At 45.5% G+C, this 22,110-nt stretch overlaps 1 protein-coding gene across 1 annotated transcript in view; it reads right to left on the bottom strand.

The window, feature by feature from the left end:
* The window catches only part of LOC146869206 (E3 ubiquitin-protein ligase TRIM39-like), an 86,587-nt gene extending 76,220 nt beyond the window's left edge, over positions 1-10,367 (bottom strand). Inside the window, exon 1 of the mRNA XM_085643408.1 lies at positions 9,871-10,367. Within this exon, the coding sequence (XP_085499534.1) occupies positions 9,871-10,278 (408 nt within the window). The 5' untranslated portion in view covers positions 10,279-10,367. The remainder of the gene's footprint in view (positions 1-9,870) is intronic.
* Positions 10,368-22,110: the final 11,743 nt, after the last annotated feature.

Below are 22,110 nucleotides of genomic sequence, written 5' to 3'. Positions count from 1 at the left end.
CTCCAGCAGGGCAGCGGCATACGCCAGTCCTGCACCTCTCAAGCTGTAAACCCACGGTGCAGGTTATCTGTGAAGTTTTGGCATAAACCCTTTTGGGACAGAGAAAGGTTAAGGGGAGGTTATCAGAACTAAGCTCCGGTGTTCTAACCATTCACGCGCAAAACGACGGGACACTGGCAATGGCCGATGAAATATAAGCTAAGATCCAGACTGGAGCAGAAAGTGGTATTCCGTCATGCGAAAGGGGCATTGTTAAACTGAATGCAGATATAGCATGAGAAGCTTCGGCCGGACACCGGAGTTGGGAGATGGCGAGCGAGAAGAGGCGGCGGGAGAGTACACTGAGGGGAGCAGCAGAGGAGAGCGCTGGGGATGCAGATGGAGTGCGCGGAGGTGTAGGGCGGTGCGCAGTGTAGTATAGCAGAGTGCACGGAGGGTGTAGGGGTGGTGCTCAGGGTCGGTAGCAGCCCGCACTGGAGTGCAGGGGCGGTGCTCGGTGTTGCTAGAAGCACCAGTGGCTGGGGTCCTCCTTGAACGAGATTGAGCGTAGTGGACGTCAGGCGAGCAGCTCCCTGGCGAATAGGACGGAGGCCGCTCTGACAATGCAGCTGCCCAGCAGGGAGGGGTCAAGCAGAGAGCAGCGCATGCACAAGAGGCACTCTAACAAGAAGAGTGGCCCAGGAGCGGAGGAGACTCCACCCACCCCAGGAGGGGCAAGGCGGTCGCCTGGCTCCTTGACTTTGCACAGGGCGACTAGCAGCAGGCGCTGAAGCTGACAGCACTGTGTAGCGCTTCACCCCACCTGCACATGAATCCTGGCTGCTCTGTCCGACAGTGCAGCAGGCACTGACCCTCTCCACCTAGCCAGGGTATGGTGTGCCCTGAAATCACTCCATGTATATCGCTAAGAACACACTGAGCCAGCAGGGTTGCTGCTGGTAAAGGTAAAAAATGCATTCAAAACAAGCTGTTGCCATTAAGCAAAGGCAGGCGCTTGTTTATATTTGCATCACGCTTTTACTTTAAGTGAAAGCGGGATGCAAAAATGAAAACACAGAAGCCCATGCCAAAGGTGAATGAAACAAGCATTGGCATAACCAACAGGTCTCGCTTTTGGGACCTTTTAAGTATTTAGTTTTGCAGCACAATATCCTTGGTGCAACAACATCAGCTGTTGCATGGCTAAATCTTGTACCTTATAAGCGTTTAGCCGTGCAACAGTTGAAGTTGTTGCACCAAGGATATTGTGCTGCATAACTAAATACTTATAAGGTCCCAAAAGTGAGACTTATTGGCAATGCCAATGCTTGTTTTCTGTATTCACTTGTTCAAATAAGCCAATAAATGTTCCTGTTGCACATTAGGCAACGGCCAGCAACACTCTACAGCCCTCCCACATCTCCGCCCCTTCCCATCTCTTGAGAAAACAGGCCCAGTTCTTAAAACAAGATTCCTGCGCCGTTATCTGATACTGGTCTATGAGGAGGGAGAAACATTCCTGTCTCACCTCTGGAGATAACGCTTTTGTGATGCGAGAGGAAAGTGAATTCTTGTGTTACACCCGGTTTTGTTATCATTCAAGCAGCAACATATTAGTTGGGCAGATTCAATGCACGGGAGGATTTGTACATTGTGCCTCCTGATCTCAGTCAGTATTTGTAGGAAGGTACTCAGATATGTGATAATTGCCCAGGATCGCACAGTGCGGTCATGCAGTGGTTTGACACTGAGCGTATCTGCCCAGGATCACAAGGTTTTGTTCACGCAAGCCTGGCTGCGCCCAGTGCAAAATAAATACACAGGATTAGCATCTTGTCTCGCTAAGGTTTAGGCAATCAGTGCCAACCCAGTTTTGACACTGAACACGTCACGCAATTGCGTGGACTTCAGACGCATAAATAAATGAATAAGAATGCTCATATCAAATTGCCATCAACCCATGTAATTGGCAGGCCAGCCAGCACCTTAGCTGCGTGCGGATGGTAAATATCTCCAGAGGGAAAGAATTCCTCAAGTACTTGCATGATAATGCTCTGTGTAGCAGTGAATAACGAAACAACTACTGAGTTTAGATCCAGTGGCTAATTATTCCGGATCATGATTGCGATGCCCCCAGTGGGGAGATTTCCGGTACGTGGCGGCCCTTGCCCAGTTACTGCAGAGATAGGGGCTCTAAACCGGGTGAGCTGCAGCTACCACGGGCGAGCCAATAGCCTGAGCACGAGCAAAGCTTGGAAAATGGTTGCAACGTAAAACATGCAGGAAGAAAGCAGCGATGAGGGAGGAGTTGGGGAGATGGACACCGGGGGCATTAATTAACAAGCATTTACAAGGCCGACATAGGTAAAGCTAATGGGGAGGTAGTGGGGGGGGGGGGGGGGGGGGTTAAGCTGCATAGCAGAAGGGTGTTGGGAGACAGGACTGAGAAAACAGTGCTGATAAAAATTAAGCTTTGCGTGCTGCACTTTATAAAATATAAATTAACTTTCATCTCTGGAACAGCTAGTGAACAGAAGCTGTAATAAAAGAATCCAGCACGTAACTAGTTAAGCACAGACAGGAGCAACACAATGTTACCTTATACCAGAGGTCTTCAAACTTTTGGATGCCGAGACCCCCCCCTGTCAAAATTCTCAGGAGTAAGGACCCCCTTCTGGCAAAAATTTCTAAACCTATAGACAGGGCTACTGGCATTATGAGGACCTAATTATGCGGCAGGTTCGACTAAATTGTGTGGTAAGAAAATGTAAATAATGCTTTGTGATGCCACATACTTTGGTATAGTATAGCTTCATTATTTTGATTTTTTTTTTTTTTTTACAAAAATGACCTAGCCATTAATGGGGAAACCTGGGTGAATCATTTTAAACTTCTATATGATACACATGAATATCTCAATTATAGCAATTTACTGGCGGATGGGTTACTTATCCAAAAACCTACAATTTTATCCTCCTCATTCCCTATAGACATAACCTTTTCCAGCCTGGAGATCACAAAGGCAATTAAAGATAGCCCCTCAGGCAAAGCTCCAGGTCCCGATGGTGTTCCGACAGATGTGTACAAAGCCGAACCTGACTTGTGGGGCCCCCTGCTAACAAATGTCTTAAACCATTCTAATCGACATGGGTTCCCACCGTCTTGGTCTGAAGCCATAGTCGTTCCGATTTTCAAGAAAGGAGACAGAGACGACCCCACCTGTTACCGGCCAATATCGCTTTTAGACGCATTAATGAAGGTAGCAGCTCGGGCAATTTTAGACAGAATACAACTCTGGGCGGAAGAGAACAAGATAGTGTCACATTTACAGTACGGATTTAGCCCTGGTAAAGGTACTATAGAACAGAGCCTAAATTTGGCCTTAGTTCTATCGAAATATAATCAGGCAAAAAAGGGAAAACTTTTTGTTACGTTTGTGGACCTGAGTTCCGCTTTTGATTGCGTGAATCACAAGATACTATGGTCCATTTTATCAGAGATGGGTATAGATTCAAATATTTTACACTTTATAAAAGCACTTTATAGCGACGCAGGAGCCAGGGTACGCTTTGGAAATAAAGGGGAGTGCTCTGGCAAATTTTCTATTAAGAGAGGGGTGAGACAGGGGTGCATTTTAGCCCCCCTCCTTTTCACCCTATACATAAATTCCATTGGCAAACACTTAATGGAATCTCAGTATGACTATCCAACAATTCTGGGCACTCCTGCCCCATTACTTCTTTATGCTGATGACGCTGCCATCATGTCTCGAACTAACATTGGCCTTCAGAGGGCCGTCCAGAAATTTTCTAATTATATGAAAGAACGAGGGCTAAAAATCAATATTACAAAAACCTTCACGATGGCCTGTGGACCCGGCACAAAGAAAATGTCCTGCCCAATCTTCTTAGATAATAAGAGGATAGAGACCACAGACCAATTTTCTTACCTAGGTATAAATTTTGATAGGAAAGGAAACTGGCTAGCAGCAATTAATGCCAGAAACTTAGCCTTCACTCGAGAAATAGGCGCCCTAAAAAAGTTCTCCTCGAAAATAGGTGGCAGGCCAGTGAAAGAGCTGATTGAAATCTACAAAGCTAAATGCGTTTCTACTGCCACCTATGGAGCAGGCCTTTGGGGGATTGAAAATCCAGCTTTGATACAACAAACAGAAAATCAGTTTTTACGTTACTTACTTGGAGTCCCTAAATCAACATCAACTTATTTTATACATATTGAGTTGGGCATGCTGTACATCTCAGATGTTATTAAAATTGCGCCCATACTCTTGTGGCATAAAATCTGGGTTACTCCAGAGACCTCATTAAACAGAGATCTAATTACTGACTGTTTTAGCCTCGATGGTCTGACAAACATTAAATGGCTTGCATATGTAAAAAATATGTTGATCGATCTTGGCCATTTGGAGTTTTTCGAGAGGCCATCAAGCATGGAAATGGTGCCCAGAAAAACTCTAAGAAAGTTGGCTCTCAACCATCTAACTTCTAAGAGATGGACTTTAGAAAAAAACAAAACTACAGTCACTGATTTCCAAAAAGTAACTATCAACGAAGGCCTTCAAAGGTACCTCTTAACTCAGCCAAACTGCTATGCCCGAACGCTATTTACCCGTCTTAGATTTGGCAACTTTTTTCGCATGATTACATTCCCTGTCTGTAACCTCTGGTCTAATGAAATTTTATTGTGCCCTTGTGACAATATCTCTGCCCAATCAAATATACATTGTATTCTATTTTGTAAATTTTATCAGCTGCCCAGAGGAGCCTTCCTAAAACCGATTTTAAAAGCCTGGGGAATCCGTACCTGCAGACCTGCCATGATTAGGCTCCTACAATTAGAAGATGAATGTGTTACTTCTGCAGTATTCAGTTTTTTAAAACTGGTCATCAAATTTCGGAACTCAATGCAACCATCCTAAAAACTATATTATGTCTTTTTATCCTTTTTAACTGCTCTTATCTGTTTTAAATATGCAATGTATTTTTATTTATATGTATGTACGCTTTTATGATTTTACTCTGAAAATCGAATAAAGCTTTCATGACTGACTGACCGACCTCAGCTGCAGACAAACACGAAGGCACACTTTCTGCATTTAAACTCCCGGAGCAAGTAAAAGCAGTAAAGTACCCGTGGGGCAGAGAGGAGTGTGGCACTTACTGCACAGGAACAGAACTGCAGGCGGAAAGCACTGGTATCAAAAGCCTGCTTTCCATGTGGTCATTCACTGCTTGTTGCCTCGGACATCTGCTGGGCTTTTGGCCCGATTTCTATGGTCCTTGACTTGGAGACTTGGGCCCTCACATTCACCTACGCTATTTTCACATATTTGACCTCTGTACTAATGCAGAAAGGAAGACACCACCTGCATTTATTTGATAGGGGCGCACTTTACAGCATGAAAAAAACTGCACTTCAGCAGAAAGTAACCGATATCTGTTGAGCCGAAAAAAAATTGGAAAACTGCGTTAGTGTACACCCTGCAAGTTTGAGTGCAATCTACACGTCTCCAGCATTACGTCGTCATTCCCAATTTAATGAAACGTCCCATTTGGGTTACGGAAATGTTATTTAGGTACCAGATGACAATTCATTTGGCAATGTCACTTTTAGCAACAGTTGGCTGAAAAAGTATAGGGGCCTCTCCGCCACTGACACGAAAAGCAGCTCAACCTACAACAATGACAAAAATTGCACCGCAAAAAAAAAAAATATATAAAGTCTTATTGGTATGATGGTGAAGAATATCAAAACCGCAAACTTTTGTTTCCGGTCATTCTTCACACATCCTCAGAAAAGAAACCTCTCTCAACTACCGGAACGTTAAGCCAAAAAAAGGCAGCTTAATTCAAAGCTCAGAGTACACTGTTATACAGCAACACTGAATACACTGGGTGCTTCACGGAACACGACCACAGCAGCCTTGAGACACTTGACTTTTTATTTTCTGTGTGACTGGGAATTTGCGAACCCCCTTTCTATCTCTCCACTACCCCCCTGGGGGTCGCGACCCACAGCTTGAAGACCCCTGCCTTGTACACATGCAGAGGATTCACGCAGCCTAAAGTGGACGTACAAGGAAAGGAAAGCCAAATCGTCTGGGCTGCATCAAGGATAAAGCATATATGCTGCAACGGGAGGCTAAAGGCTGATGCGGGTCAGGCAGGGCGGAAAGGGGGGGGGGGGGCGGGTTGGAGTTGGAGTGGCTTGGGGCCAAGCTGCGAAGCGGAACGGTGTTGGGAGGCTGACGATCAGGTGCCCTCAAATCAGCAATGTGCCACCAAAAAATGCACAAGCTCGGTGTGCTGCATTTTATTAACAAGGATTTTGGCAGTGCATGCTATAAGAAAGTCGTGCGGCCGCCATATGCGCTGAAAAATATACAATTAAAAACAAAAGATTTGGGTGACCCGCTTTATATGAAGCCACGCGGCCGCCATTATTGAAGTTAAAATGGGGCATGGGAGATAAGAGAAGTAAAAGTAATGCGGCCGCGCGGCAAAAGAAGTAAACAGGAGGGAAGAGTGCATGCACCGAAAGGAATTCTTTTTAAAGCACACGAGTGGTGCGAGCGCACTGGAAGGGAGGCAGATGGTGGCTGCGGGCGTGCACGCGCAACCGCAAGTTTAAACAGGCAGCGCGTGAAATTGAAGACGCATACTGAGACGTGTTGATGCCGGGATGAGTGACCGCGCGGATTAAGAGCGCTAACGATGAAGGTGTGAGCAACAGACGTGCTTACATTGGGGAAGAATAGTGCAAATGGCACAGACTCCTATAACTAATTGAGAGCTGGTATGCGGGCCCGTGGCTCTCATTAGTCACTCTTTCTTAAATAGAAAAAGTCCAGGGAAAGTGAATGCAGACCCTTTACGCCCTGATGAATTTGCCGTTATTCTAAAAAGGCAATGAAACATGTTGGCCATTCCTGAATGTGGTTACACGGCATGACAGTGTTTTTAACCTTGGGATAACTCACGTAATGAAATAAAGAAGTTGGAAGTATATACGTGAGTTAGACCTAATTTTATTTAAGATTTCACAGGTCTTTTTGCTTTGTTTTCGGGTTTGCTTCCTCTCTTTTTTTCACACTTTCCTAAATTGGACACACAGTTTTTTCATGAGAAAGAAATCGATGATGGTAAAATCGTGAGCAAACTGGTGAGAACCTGCCAGCGGCTCCTCTGGTGTTGCACACGTGAGATACTTTCTCATTTTCTCAGATTTTTTTCATATTTGTCTTATTAATTTCCTGCACTGTATCTTGGTGCTTGATGAGTGACTTTAATGTGTGGCTGATTTTTTTCACATATTGGGAATTATTAAGTACTAAGTTGTATGGCACTGGGGATTTAATGATAGTTCATGACAAGAACTACTGACGTAGGAGTAATAGATTTATACATTACCCTGCCAGCAATCCCATGTATTTACATATATAAAAATATCGTCCAGATAGTGCCTGTTTTTGTTGCCAGGTCTTTGTTGTTGTATTACAGATTGAGTGGAGGGTGGCCTGGCATATTTTCCCTCTTTAACTCCTTGTTGATTTATAATTAAAGGAGGCCGCCAGTAAAGGATCCAGTACGGGCGGGCGGGGCTAAAAGTGGGCAGGGTGGTAACCAGGAGGGACTAAGAAGCCTCCTTTACAATAGAAAGCCAGCGTTTAGCCTCAAGTATGACGCAAGCCAATGGGAGGAAGGGGCGTGAAAGTGTATCGATAACAATAAGCCCTCGCAGAGCAAGGAACACATGCGCGCTCCAGTGCTAGGTCTGCGAGACCTAAAAAATAACACACGGCCAGATGGAAACTACAGCTCCCAATTTTATGCATCTTTTATACTGTAAAAGTGGATGACGCGATAATTCTCAGAGGATAGTCTGAGAAAAGGGTTACAAGATCTTCCCTCTTGCATTTAGGAAGGTGGAAGTATGCACATTTTGCAAAGAAATGGGACCGAAGACTGACTGTAATAGAGAAACTCAATAAAATTGCTCAAGGGGTTAATGCACCTTTTGGAGACATGTGGGATTGCAGACAAAGTTTCAGCGGGTGGCTTCATGTTGTTGACCAGCTCTGCTGTCTTTCACCAGCACAGCTTGTTTTTGGTTTTGCCTGCACAGCGCTTATACTATGGCTGTTTGGTTAGTCCTCCGCCCTTCACGTAATCTCCCCTTGGCTGCACACATTTTAAGCATGCTTGTAGGGTGCATGTTTTTTCCCTTTATTGTCCGCCCTTTACCTAATCTCCCTGCTTTATAGTACCACCAGTAAATGTTCAATATATTGCCTTTCTCAGTAAATTAGCCATAGCACTTTTAGTGAGTTTCGCTAACATATTACAAAACTGCTCACCAAACTAACACTTCCAACAACAACAAAAAGTGTATTATCAATCACATGGGCAAAACCTATTGCATTTACCAATGCTTGTTTCGTAACTAGTTTGCTCTGCCATCGCTGGGTGAAATTAGCATAGAGGGGGCAGAATCAATACTTATGTAATAGGATAGTGCTTAGATGGTAGGCAATATTACACTTAATAGAATGGTACTCCAATTTGCTAAAAATTACAAATCTTTTGTTCATATTATGATGATTCTGCACTTCTCACTGTTCTATAGGATTCCCCTTTATAAACCCTCATATTTGGGGGTGACAGACTCCCCTATGACTTTCTGTTGCTGCTAGGGATGCTGTCTGGCTTATTGATTTTGCTACACTTTTGAGACTTAGAATTTTTCGGATTTTGCTCCTCATTCTGTATTGCCCTATTACTGACAGCCTTCATGGCAATTACTTTATGCATCAGTATTTACAATTTCTATACCGCACCTTCTGATATTTTTGTAATAAGTCTTTCTAAAATTAAATGTTTCCACTACAAATCACTTATTGAGCCCATCCTTAATATGCTGTATGGTGCCTAATCTCAGGTACACATTGCCTCATGTAATTGAGGCTTAATACAGTCTCTAATCCAACTGTGCACGTATTAAGGTGTCATGTTTAGATGTGTTATTAGGGGTCCCTCGCACCCACATAACCAAGAATATTACAATCTGTTGATAGTACAGTACACTATATTGGTAAAGGATTAGGTATAGGGATGAGACAGTTAGGAAGATGGATAACTTTGTGGGACAATGTGAGAAAGTTTCATGGCTGTAAAAAAACTTGTTAATGTCAAAACGTTATCTGAAAGAACAAAAAAGTAAATTCATGTGATATAAACCACTTTCCAGATGTGGTAGTCTGCAGAAAAAAGTAAACAAAAATGACCGGCAGCAACCAGTGTGGGACCTGGAATCTCATCCGTGGCATATTCCTGTTATCCAGCCTATCTGGTATTTTAGTCTTTTTTTATCTGAATACATCACTTAAAAAATAATTATCCCACTTCCATATGTGGTGTTATTCTGGGATTCTTCGAGTTGTTCTGGAACGGCCGCTGGGCAATGGAGTGTAACTTGTAGGGTACTTATTTTGTGTCTTAGATCTGGCAATCACTACTTCCGCCACGAGAGATAGAGAGATTTGCCAAAGATCACACAACTTAACTCATTTCGCGGGAAACATAAGAGTTTAGGTTCCTAAGTCTCGATCACACATTAGACCGTCCAAGAACGAGACCATGCGAAACAGAGCGAGGATGTGGTCTTACGGCCAGAGCCTACCAGCTTTAGAACTAGGTTTAGGCCTTAGCATCGACGCATCATTCTGTGATTACTTACAAATCACGTAATCACCCGGGCGTAGCAATTAAGAACATTAATCAAGTGGTACTGACTCCTGTAACGCGCTTCAGTTTATTCCGGTCCAGTTCGCACTGTATAAACATAAACAAAGAAAGTAGAAGTCCTCCTTACCCTGTACTCCTCGGTGCTTTCCTCCACGGGCACCACGGTGTGCGCCCGGTGCTCCCAGGACTCTCGGCACACCAGGCAGAGGGCCCGCTGGTCCTGCTGGCAGTAGAGCCGCAGCGGTTCGTGGTGCTTGGAGCAGCGGCCAGCCTGCACCTGCGCCAGCTGCTCCACGAGCTCGGACATGTTAGCGAGGTGTCGGTTAGGCCGCAGTTTCTTCCAGCGGGACACCCTGCGGCACTGCGGGCAGGGGAAGTTGCACTGCAGGCCCCGCCAGGTCTGGTTGATGCAGGACCGGCAGAAGCTGTGGCCGCACTCCACCGACACCGGGTCCCGGAAGGGGTCCAGGCAGACTGGGCAAGAAGCCTCCTCCTGCAGGCTGTGCAAGGGGTCCGAGGTGGCGGCGGAAGCCATGGCAAACAGAGCTCCTCCACTGTCGGCTCCAAAGAAACTGTGAGCCAGGCACGGCTCCGCTCTACCGCCACACCGGTGTAAACAAGAACACGAGCTGCAGCACGCAGACCGCCCACTAATCCACAACCAACGTGGCGGCCATCTTGGAATTCCTAAAGTTCATTTTTGCAGGAAAGGAATCCAAAGAACACCGCGCTATGAGCTTGCTACCTTTGTAGTACAGAAAAGAAAGAGAATAATCTACGGCATGTAAATGAGAAGCGATTCAGTTAAAATATCCGCATTGTGAATATTGTTACATACGTGTCTGAAGTAATTACTATGAGAAAAGTATTACAATGAGAAAATACTAGTAGAATTGAGACAACATTAAATTATTTCCCGATCAGTAAAACAAAAATCACCACAAAATGAAGCCCCGGTATTATGGTTGCTTAAAGGACGCACAATGTAATGGCGACTTTGATTGTTTACGAAGGTTCAGGTTTAGCAGTCCTTACTAGATTTCCTTAATATGCCTCGACCACAGCTAATTGTGTCTGTTGTGAAAAGACCTCTTGTGAACAATACGAACAAGCATTGGAAAAGCCGATCATTCTCACCATTTTCGGTGCCTACCAAACATGCCAATAGACCCGATTCAGACGGGAGACTCCTAACTTTGAAGTAAAAAAAAGCTTTATTTTGCCTTCACTGGGTTAAACTTGCCTCTGATTCAATACATACTTAAAACTTTCATTATGACTCTTGAGCCTGGGCTCTGTAGAGGCTCTGTAGAGGACATTCACTACCTCCGCATTACTTTTATTTCCATGTTCACATGGAAACATCTAGCAGGATTCACTTTCAGCACATCCATTGAGTGATTTTCAGGTTTGCTGTAAGATCAGGCCACAGGAAAAGACCATTGGCTGAAATGTTGACTGTCTATAAAGCCTCTACGTGACCTGCGGGCAGAAATACTGACATTAGCCAATGTTTCGTCTATATAGGTTGAATAAAAGACCTTTCGAATGTGTCTGGTACAGATGTCACATTTTCATTCTGCATGACGAGGTAGGCTGGAAGTATCTGGAGCATCATATAAAACTGCCCCACCTCCTCCTGTAGAGAGCAGCATTGAGCAATCTAGCTGCAAATTTAAATAGTAAGATTTTATCAAACTGCCTTTCACCAGAAGATTGAATTAAACGCTGATGGCTAAAATGTATTAACAACGTTATCTTAGCCGTGGGTCATCAGTACTTATTGAACAAAACTGGAATTGTGAAAGCTGACAAACATAGCTTTTAAATGGTTCTTGAGCTTGGAGATCAATGTGAAGTTTTTGCACGGAGTTACAAAAATGCTCTACCAAAGCTAACTTCCCATTTAAAAACTATAAGTAGAATTAAACTTTACATAAACTTACTGTGATACTATATTTAAATAGACACACTGAATGACTAACTAATTAATTCAAATAGATACGTACATACATACTATATGTATAGTCTGCAACATTTGCCTCCATTAACAAGCATTTGCAATGCAATAGGTCTCGCATTTACGCAAGTTTGAGCTATTGGCAATGTAAATTACAATGCCTTTTATTCATAATTTGGTTTTTAAAACAAAAGCCATAGTCATCTACAATGCTAATAGCTTAAACTCTTGCAAAAGCGAGACCTATTGCATTGCAAATGATTGTATTTTCCTGCCGTGCTGCGCCCTTGCAAACAGTGCAATCACTTACCTGGCACCCAGAATCAACACGTTCATCACATGCATGTGTCTGTTGTCTGTTTGCACCCCTTACATAGTGTTTGCCTCCTTCATGTCTCCATTGTCTGATGGTCTCAGTTAACGTAAGGCTACCAGCTCTCCAGATAATGGAGCGTCCAGGGCATGCATCAGACTATACCCTTTGAAGACCATTGTCGGCTCGTTATCACTGAACCTGTCAAATAAACACTCACTTACCCATCGTTTTCCGGGTTCTTTTCTTGTGGAAAACAGAGGCATCTGTTTACTCATGCCGAGCCTGAGAAAACAGGAGTACATGGAGCAGTTCTATTGCTTTCCACTCCAATTCCAGCCATATTAAAACTATGCCCATCTCAATAATCAGCAATCCCCCCAAAAAATAAACGTAAAAAAGCAAAGAAAAACCGGAAAAGCAAACTAATGAGGTTTCTTACTAACTCACGCCGTATGTTTCCTGTTTCTTGGCGGGGGCCCATGGAGTCGTTTTTAGAGGGAGGTTTGGTGGGGGTACCCTTTCGTTTGGAAGCGGTATCTGGGGGTTACTGACCCCCCCACCCGAATCCCTTTCCTTCCCGTCACACAAGCGCAGGCAGGCCTTTTTCTATATCGTGCAGGCCGGCCATTTTCTATATCTCTGTCCAGCAGCAGGAATTTTTTTTGCCAAGACGGCATGCGTGGCTTTTGCACTGCTCCTGAAGAGAGGCGAGCTCGGGAGTCTAATGTGCCCAAGAGCTGCTTGGCAGCAGGTCCTGGGTTTGGTGCGATGTTCAGTGGGGCTAGGGCCGGCAGGCAGCAGAGCCGTGGATCCCAGCTCTGGAAGGGAGCAGAGTTGGGAGGAAGGTCGGCCACGGCCTCGATGAAGGGAGGCATCGAGTCACGGTGGCTGTGAGACCTGCCGCCGCAGAACCACTCTAGACGCCTTGCTGGTGGGGGTGTGCATGCTGACCTTGTGCGGTCGGAGTTGTGGTGCGGCCTGACCGGGGCCACAGAGTGATGGGCGATCCCCAGGGCCGGGCATAAAGAGACCGCCGCCGGAGCCTTCCTGCGGAATTGCCTTGCAGCAACCTGGGGTGATGTCTGCGCTGGTCGCAAATGGTGGCCCAGCAGGCCCGGGGTGACCAGCTGCAGATTTCGTGGCCTGCGGGACTGCCGGGACCTGTGCCTTGCCTCTCACAGGGGGGGAACAACCTTTACAACGCAACTTTTACAACGCACTACACTTACAACGCATTTTTTACAACGCACAATCCATTACAACGCATGACATTACAACGCATGACACTACAACGCATTTTTAAAAACTACCTTTACAACGCATTCCATTACAACGCATACTACCATTACAACGCATACCATTACAACGCATAATATAGTAATTTTTACCCCTATACTATCCAACACTTACCCTACTGTTGCACCCCCTGGAGTTAGAATAGTAATTTTTACCCCTATACTATCCAACACTTACCCTTCTGTTGCACCCCCTGGAGTTAGAATAGTAATTTTTACCCCTATACTATCCAACACTTTCCCTACTGTTGCACCCCCTGGAGTTAGAATAGTAATTTTTACCCCTATACTATCCAACACTTACCCTACTGTTGCACCCCCTGGAGTTAGAATAGTAATTTTTACCCCTATACTATCCAACACTTACCCTACTGTTGCACCCCCTGGAGTTAGAATAGTAATTTTTACCCCTATACTATCCAACACTTACCCTACTGTTGCACCCCCTGGAGTTAGATTAGTAATTTTTACCCCTATACTATCCAACACTTACCCTACTGTTGCACCCCCTGGAGTTAGAATAGTAATTTTTACCCCTATACTATCCAACACTTACCCTACTGTTGCACCCCCTGGAGTAAGAATAGTAATTTTTACCCCTATACTATCCAACACTTACCCTACTGTTGCACCCCCTGGAGTTAGAATAGTAATTTTTACCCCTATACTATCTAATACTTACCTTAAATGCAATTTAATATTATGCGTTGTAATGGTATGCGTTGTAAAGGTAGTATGCGTTGTAATGGAAATGCGTTGTAAAGGTAGTTTTTAAAAATGCGTTGTAGTGTCCTGCGTTGTAATGTCATGCGTTGTAATGGATTGTGCGTTGTAAAAAATGCGTTGTAAGTGCATGCGTCTTAAAAGTGTGCGTTGTAACGTCATACATCCCTCACAGGGCCTTGAAGACTGCATACAGGCTGAGACCGCCTGGAGGAGGGGCAGAGTGGCAGTGAGCCGTGGCGTCACCCGGGGTGTTCCTGTTGCCTGCCAGGCGTACGGCCAGCAATTTGCTGCAATTCAGCGGCTGAGTACGGCAGCGTTGGCAGTGGGGATTATTATGTAATAGGCAGTACAACCAGCACGGCGTAGAGCGCACAGCGGAGGGTGCTCACGTAAGCACGACACGCACAGACAGGAGATGTGCACGCGTATGGTGCCAGCAGGAGCGCCGCGAGCCGTACGCGCGCACAGCTCATGTGTTGCGGTACGCGCGTGCACAGGTCCTGTCCCGCTTCCGACTTCAAGTCGGCAACCAGTCCTGCAACCTCAGCTAACGCCACTGTACGCGTTCACAGCTCATGTCTTCAAGAGCATGTGCACCTATCCTGTCCCGCATCGCTAAGCAAGTCGGCAACAATAGATCCCGCTTACGTGAGTAGCGCATGGCGCTGCATCGCTAGGCGAAACCTAAAAATTACTTGGGTAATCAATGATATTTTGAGGTGAGCCTCAGTTGAGTAAATATCCTTCATCTGGCTAATCTGCTATCATGACAATGCATCAGTGCTCAGTGGAAAAGTGTATACTTGTCCTTGGGTACCATGCAGAATCATGAAGGAAGCCATTGTGTGGTAACTATTCACTTCCAAAATTTGTTAACGTGTGTGAAGCTTGGTGATCATCCGGTAAGTGCTTGCCCAGACGCGATCTTTATTGCTGTGCGTACAAATGTTTTTGCAATATGCTTCCTTATGGCTTGATACCAGTGACTGCACATCAAATTTGCATCTGGTGCCTGCATCATTTGGAAAAGGATTTGCTGCCTCTCCTCGACTGGACACTAGTGCTTCAATGCCTCTTCCGAAAGAGCCAAAACGCTGCACAAGCAGAAAGTTAATTACACACCTAGCTTTTACAGCTGTGGTTCTTATGACCTGCTGGTCGCTATTATTGCCGCACAGTGCTGCTTGAATACGTTTTTCTTTGCCAGAACCCAGTTCCTTGCCTATTGAGCGGAGTGTAAAAAGCCACAAATTTCCTGGTCTGCCGCTAATGAAATGCTTTTTCCTGTGGCCACAGGTAATTGAGGAGCTTATTAAAGAAGGCCTGGCTAATGTCGCTAAGCAGTGAAGCAACATTGCCTCCCTTTATTCCAGTCGTGTGTTTCGTGTGCACTGATCTGGGTGGTGTACTTTCCTGCCCACATGGCGCTGTTTATTTGTGCCGGAGGCAACTTGCACGTTTAAATTCCGAGTGCCGTGGTGATATACGGAATTTTAGTCTCTGCAGTCTTTAATTAATTGACTTTTTTGTCTCTAGTCTTTCTATACTTTACAGCTCCTTCTAATACTTGTGTAAGTTCGGGTGGCACTCTTCTTTCTCTAACAGTCATTCTGTTACAATATCACATTTCCCATATGTTGGTAGAACAAGATTGTAAACAATCACTTTGCACCAAAAAACGGTTGAAGATATGAGGGGAAATGGCCATGCCCACTGGTCACATAAAGAGGGGCATTGATGTAGTGTCTAAACACACAGAATCTCTCTGATGATGATATACGACTTCATTTCATGATGCTTGCTTCAGTCTCAATTAATATCTTCCCCATTCTCTTCTCCTGTATGTCTGTTCTCTGATATATGCTTAAAGCTACCTCCATTTTCTCACAATCTCTGCTATTTTCAGTCTTTGCCATTAATCGCTTTGTGTTGGGGAGGTACTGGTGTAGTTTCATGCTCCCTTCTTCCCTTCGCACTTCTTCCTCGTTACTCACTTTTTACTCCCTTCCATCTTTTTAAAGTTATTCTACACTGAGCTCCCCTTTCCTACAAAACAAGCCTTTCTAAACTCTTCCCTCTGACTCTTCCCCTCCACATCCCTTTTTACTCATCCCAAGCCTCCCACTACTGCAATGACCTCCCCCAAAAAGTCTAAACCCTTCACTCTTTTATCCCTCCACTATCCTTTTCAATCAAAATAACTGACTAACACGGTGTTCTGCTTGGGTTTTCGGATCAGATAGAACCCGCTCATCAGAGCCTCACTAACCCAGCCAGAACGTTACCCCCTCCCTAGAACCTGTTTACAATAGTGCAACCACATATATCTACGACCTAAGGACAGGGGATTCCTACTATACATACCAAGACCTCTTATAATCGGCGGCCTCGCGATCCCACACGGATCCAGACCTCTCTGCCCATACGACAGTATCACAAGTGGCGGCCTCGCGATTCCACACGAATCCAGACCTCTCTACCCAGACGGCAGTCTCAGCACGATCGGCGGCCTCGCGATCCCATACGGATCCAGACCTCTCTGCCCATACGACAGTATCACAAGTGGCGGCCTCGCGATTCCACACGAATCCAGACCTCTCTACCCAGACGGCAGTCTCAGCACAATCGGCGGCCTCGCGATCCCCTACGGATCCAGACCTCTCTGCCCATACGACAGTATCACAAGTGGCGGCCTCGCGATCCCACACGGATCCAGACCTCTCTACCCAGACGGCAGTCTCAGCACAATCGGCGGCCTCGCGATCCCATACGGATCCAGACCTCTCTGCCCATACGACAGTATCACAAGTGGCGGCCTCGCGATTCCACACGAATCCAGACCTCTCTACCCAGACGGCAGTCTCAGCACAATCGGCGGCCTCGCGATCCCCTACGGATCCAGACCTCTCTGCCCATACGACAGTATCACAAGTGGCGGCCTCGCGATCCCACACGGATCCAGACCTCTCTACCCAGACGGCAGTCTCAGCACAATCGGCGGCCTCGCGATCCCATACGGATCCAGACCTCTCTGCCCATACGACAGTATCACAAGTGGCGGCCTCGCGATTCCACACGAATCCAGACCTCTCTACCCAGACGGCAGTCTCAGCACAATCGGCGGCCTCGCGATCCCATACGGATCCAGACCTCTCTGCCCATACGACAGTATCACAAGTGGCGGCCTCGCGATTCCACACGAATCCAGACCTCTCTACCCAGACGGCAGTCTCAGCACAATCGGCGGCCTCGCGATCCCCTACGGATCCAGACCTCTCTGCCCATACGACAGTATCACAAGTGGCGGCAGTCTCATGCGACAGTTCATCCTATGATCACCATATCATACAAAAAGGGAATCAGTCTCACTATTCATCAGATCACACAAGGATTGCCAGTTCGAGCATAGCCTGTTCTCAGGTTCGAGGGGCTCCTCTTTCCCCTATTCAGTTACCACTTACCTGGTCAGGGTTAACATCTGTTCATGTAGCCACAGCTGACTAGAAGAATAGGCTACCCTCTCATACAAGAACACACAGCACATGTTGGTTCACTACAAACTGGGTACTTTATTGCTCATTACATACGCAATCACATAACATTACAATATAACACATAACCTGCAAAGGAAAGTGAAAGATTAAGTTGTACACTCTAATAAGAAAGGGTCGACATCACCTTAGTAGTATGTAGCCAAAATTTTGGAGACCTATGTCACCCGCTGTTTGAGTTCATTTATTGAGGAATCTGGTTTCTTGGACTCTCAGCAGGCGGGCTTTAGACCCCTCCATTCCACCGAGGCGGTCATAGTAGCAGTCATGGACACCCTCAGGAAGGGTGCCGACAATAACACCTCTCAGGCCCTTGTCCTGTTGGACCTCTCGGCGGCTTTTGACACGGTCGATCATTCCATCCTGATCGACCGTGTCCACAATGCCGGCATTCAGGGAGTGGCCCTTGACTGGCTCAGATCCTTTCTTCATCAGCGATCACAGTCCGTCCATCTCTCCTCCTTCTCTGCCCCTTACACCTCTCTCCCTTGCGGCGTCCCACAGGGCTCTGCATTGTCCCCTCTCCTCTTTAATCTGTATCTCCAACCTCTCCTAGTCTCCCTCCGTGATTCGCCAGTTACTAGTTTCAACTATGCTGACGACCTTCAGTTGATTTTTCCTATTGACTCCTCCCCATCCTCCTGTCTTAATTTTCAGTCGACTATGTTGTCCATTGCGGAATGGATGTATCATAGTCACTTGAAGCTGAATCCTACTAAGACTGAGCTTGTCTTGGTTGGCAGCTCCAACCATCCTTGGAACTCCTCTTTTTGGCCTCTATCCCTGGGGACCGCTCCGGTCCCTGTGCGTTCTGTCAAAAGCCTGGGAGTGATTATTTCTGATGATCTTTCAATGAAGCCACAAATCAACGCGGTCACCTCAGCCTGCTTCTTCCATCTTAGGCGGGTTCGTAAGATCAGTAGGTTTCTTACTAAAGAAGCCCTGACCCTAGTTGTTATGGCACTCATCACTTCCAGGCTTGACTACGCCAACTTACTATATGCCGGTCTCCCGGCTTGTCATCTGCATCGCTTACAGCTGGTGCAGAATCAAGCTGCCCGCCTGATTTTCCACCAGCCGAAATTCCAACATGTCACTCCCTTCCTTCACAGTCTTCATTGGCTTCCTATCTCCAAACGATGTATTTTCAAGATGGCATGTTCTACCTTCAAGGCCCTCTCACAGGCTGCCCCGGCCTTCATTTCCTCTAATCTGTCCCGTTATACCCCTTCCAGAACCCTTCGATCCTCCTCTCTTAACCTTCTTGAGATTCCCAAGTATAAAAGGAAAAAGCATGGTGGCCTCTCCTTTTCTGTTTTGGCCCCTTCTACCTGGAACGCTCTGCCATTAGCTCTTCGCATCTGCCCTAAGTATGAATGCTTCCGCAGACTTCTGAAAACCTCGCTCTTCCAATCTGCATACGGCTAATTTATCTCATCCTGGCTCTCTGTTATCTGTCATTTAGCGCCAAGAAACCGATGGTGAAAGTGCGCGGTATAAATATTTTAACATAACATAACATAACACTCAGTGGTCATCTAGGTTCCCTTCTCGTCTGTGCCTCGGCTCGCCTGGAATCACCCTTCTCCGAGTCACTGGGACCTCTTCCTTATCGGCTACTCTCTCCTCTCTGGCTATTCTGCTAGGAGAGCATCTGTCTCTCGGTTCTTCTCCGCCTTCAAGATGGCGTCTGTCTTCCCTGGAATAAGTAGTAGCTCTACTGCTAACGGCTAGATGCCGCCTACGGACTGAACATGTAACTGCCTCAGACTTTCACTAATATAGAGGTGCGTTTCCTCATGGAAAATTCCGGCCTGTAACCTGCCGCCCACCAAATTCTCGTACCTCCCCGTACCAAGGACACGTTCCCAGCCGGCCGGCCTGATGTAGTGTCTTCGGCATGAAGAAAAATACAATCCTTCGATAAGGGCCGGCCTGAACCGGTTCTCTCCAAGCGAATAACACCTCATAACTAAAACATTACGTTTGACCTAGAAGCATCCCAAGCTGCCGGAGCAGAAAGAAAGATGGAGTCTCTCCCGTTTGAGGCCTACCAGGCCTGAATTCAGCACAGCTCCGTGAAATACCCTCACTACAGGACAGGTTATCCCTAATACTAACGAATCTATCCCCTAGGCTATGTGTGCGAGCCCTGATCTATGGGGAAGAGCACAGAATCATGTCGAAGTGCCTAGTAAATAGGCTCCATTCACTACTCTAATCCTTAGACTTGAATGGTAAGAGACTGAAGTCACATTTAATCATCTTTTCCTCACAAGAAGGCCGGGAAAATCGAGCAGAACACACGGCCACTTCTCAAATTTCATATTTCACTATACTAATTCACCACTAATCCTTTATGGGTTCCGGAGTAGCGTGCTACTCGCTGAAAAAACGTTTCAACACCTCATTAGGGGTAGCAAGCGCTATATAAATGCAAACCTTTTTTCCCTCTTCTATCCCTCCGCTATGCTTCTCAATCCAAATAACTGACTAATATCCACCCCTCAAATTACTTTCATATTTCACAATACTAATTCACCTCTAATCTTTTATGGGTTCTGGAGTAGCGTGCTAATCGCGAAAAAAAGCGCTTTAATGTCCCATCAGGGGTAATGAGCGCTATATAAATGCAAACTTTTTTTCCTCTTCTATCCCTCCGCTATCCTCCTGAATCCAAATAACTGACTAACCTATCCACCACTCAAATTAGTTTCATATTTCACTATACTAATTTAACACTAATCTTTTATGGATTCCAGAGTAGGGTGATACTTGCTGAAAAAGCGCTTTGACGAGTCGTATGGGGTAGTAAGTGCTATATAAATGCAATTACAATACAATAAATATAAGTCAATGAGGGAAATGTACCCCCCCGATTTTTTCGAGCAAAATTTAGAACAAATTCGTGTTTAACGGAGGAGCGAATATAGTACTGGACCGAAGAACACAGATACCAGGGTAAGAGGAAAAGGGAGAGAGAAGCATATGAAAGTGACAGCAACACAGTGGGTCAGGGTAGAAGAACACCATGACGAGAACAGTACAGAGCAGGAGCGAATATAGTACTGGACAGAAGAACACAGATACCAGGGTAAGAGGAAAAGGGAGAGAGAAGCATATGAAAGTGACAGCAACACAGTGGGTCAGGGTAGAAGAACACCATGACGAGAACAGTACAGAGCAGCAGGATGCTGGGGGGAAGAAGTGTACGAGAGAGAAATCCAGCACCAGTTGGATGGACATGAGGATGGAGTGAACTGGGGGGGACTGGAAAACACATGTCCTCTCATGGAGTGCTTAACCAAAAAGAGAAAAAAAAATCCCTGAAAGTGAGTGGTTGAATAATTGTAATTGGGGAGAGGAGTTGGCCTAATGGCTAGTGCAGTCAACCTCGAATCTGGGGAACTGGGTTCGAGTCTCGGCAATGATGCTGAACATCCTGTGATTCTGGGCAAATCACTTAATCTCCCCGTGCCTAACAAAAAAATGAATGTGTCCTTATGTAATGCAACTGGTGCTATGTAAAGCGCTCTGATACCTGATTCGGGTCAAGTTTGCGCTATATATAAAAACTTTGTTTAAAAAAAATAAATTGTAACTGGATTTATATAGTGCTTACTACCCTGACGAGGCGTCAAAGCACTTTATACTGGGTAACACGCTGCTCTGGGACCCAGGGTTAATAGGTAGTTCAGTGTTATTGGTTGCTGTTTGGTATTTATTGTGATTAGTCATGTGTGCTCAAAGCAAACCATTCCATGCAGTCATTTCAGTTTTTTTACGGTGTACTAAAGTAATAGTGGTTTGTTGCAATCATTAGTTGGGGAATGAGCTCAAGTACATGGTTGGTGGGATTAAAACAGGAGTTGGGGGATATTAGGTATCGTTAGGTTGCATAGGTATAACATTCAGCAGAGGGAGTAGAGATTGGGATCTTGTAAATGAGTTGTGGGAAATTTGCTGAAATAGAGAATAGTCAAAGGTGCATGTGTCAGATTAGGTTGTACTAAGACAGAGGAGGCATGCAGAGGATGGATGGGAAGAAGAGGGACATTTGTAAGAGAGATGAAAAAAGGAGAGGCCACAAACAGAAGTTTAACTTAAAGGACAGTTTTTCCTTGCCGGATTGAAGGAATGTAGTGAATATTTTTGAGACAGCATGCAATTTGAGGATGCAAGAAATTAGAAACATTTTTTATTTGTGAAGATTGTGCTATAGTGGACATTTTAATATGTACTAGAAACTGGTAAACCATCTCTCCATTGCTAGACTACTGCTAGACCGCTGATCTAGCTTGGTCAGTTGATCAGCTCAAGGGTTGAAAGTGAAAAATAATGGCTGGACGCATATAATCGAGAAAATATATGGGAAATAATGTACACATTGAAAAAGAGATTCTGGCATTTATCCTCAGGTTTGAGAGTATTAATTATACAGAAGAGTGGGATATATGTACATGCCTCTGGTTTGCACTGGCACAAGAAGGAAGATGAGTACAGTGGAAGTGTATCACCT

This window comes from Triturus cristatus, chromosome 1_1, assembly GCF_964204655.1.
Source record: "Triturus cristatus chromosome 1_1, aTriCri1.1, whole genome shotgun sequence".
In the NCBI taxonomy this organism is placed as follows: domain Eukaryota; kingdom Metazoa; phylum Chordata; class Amphibia; order Caudata; family Salamandridae; genus Triturus; species Triturus cristatus.
This window is presented reverse-complemented; position numbering and strand designations above follow the sequence as displayed.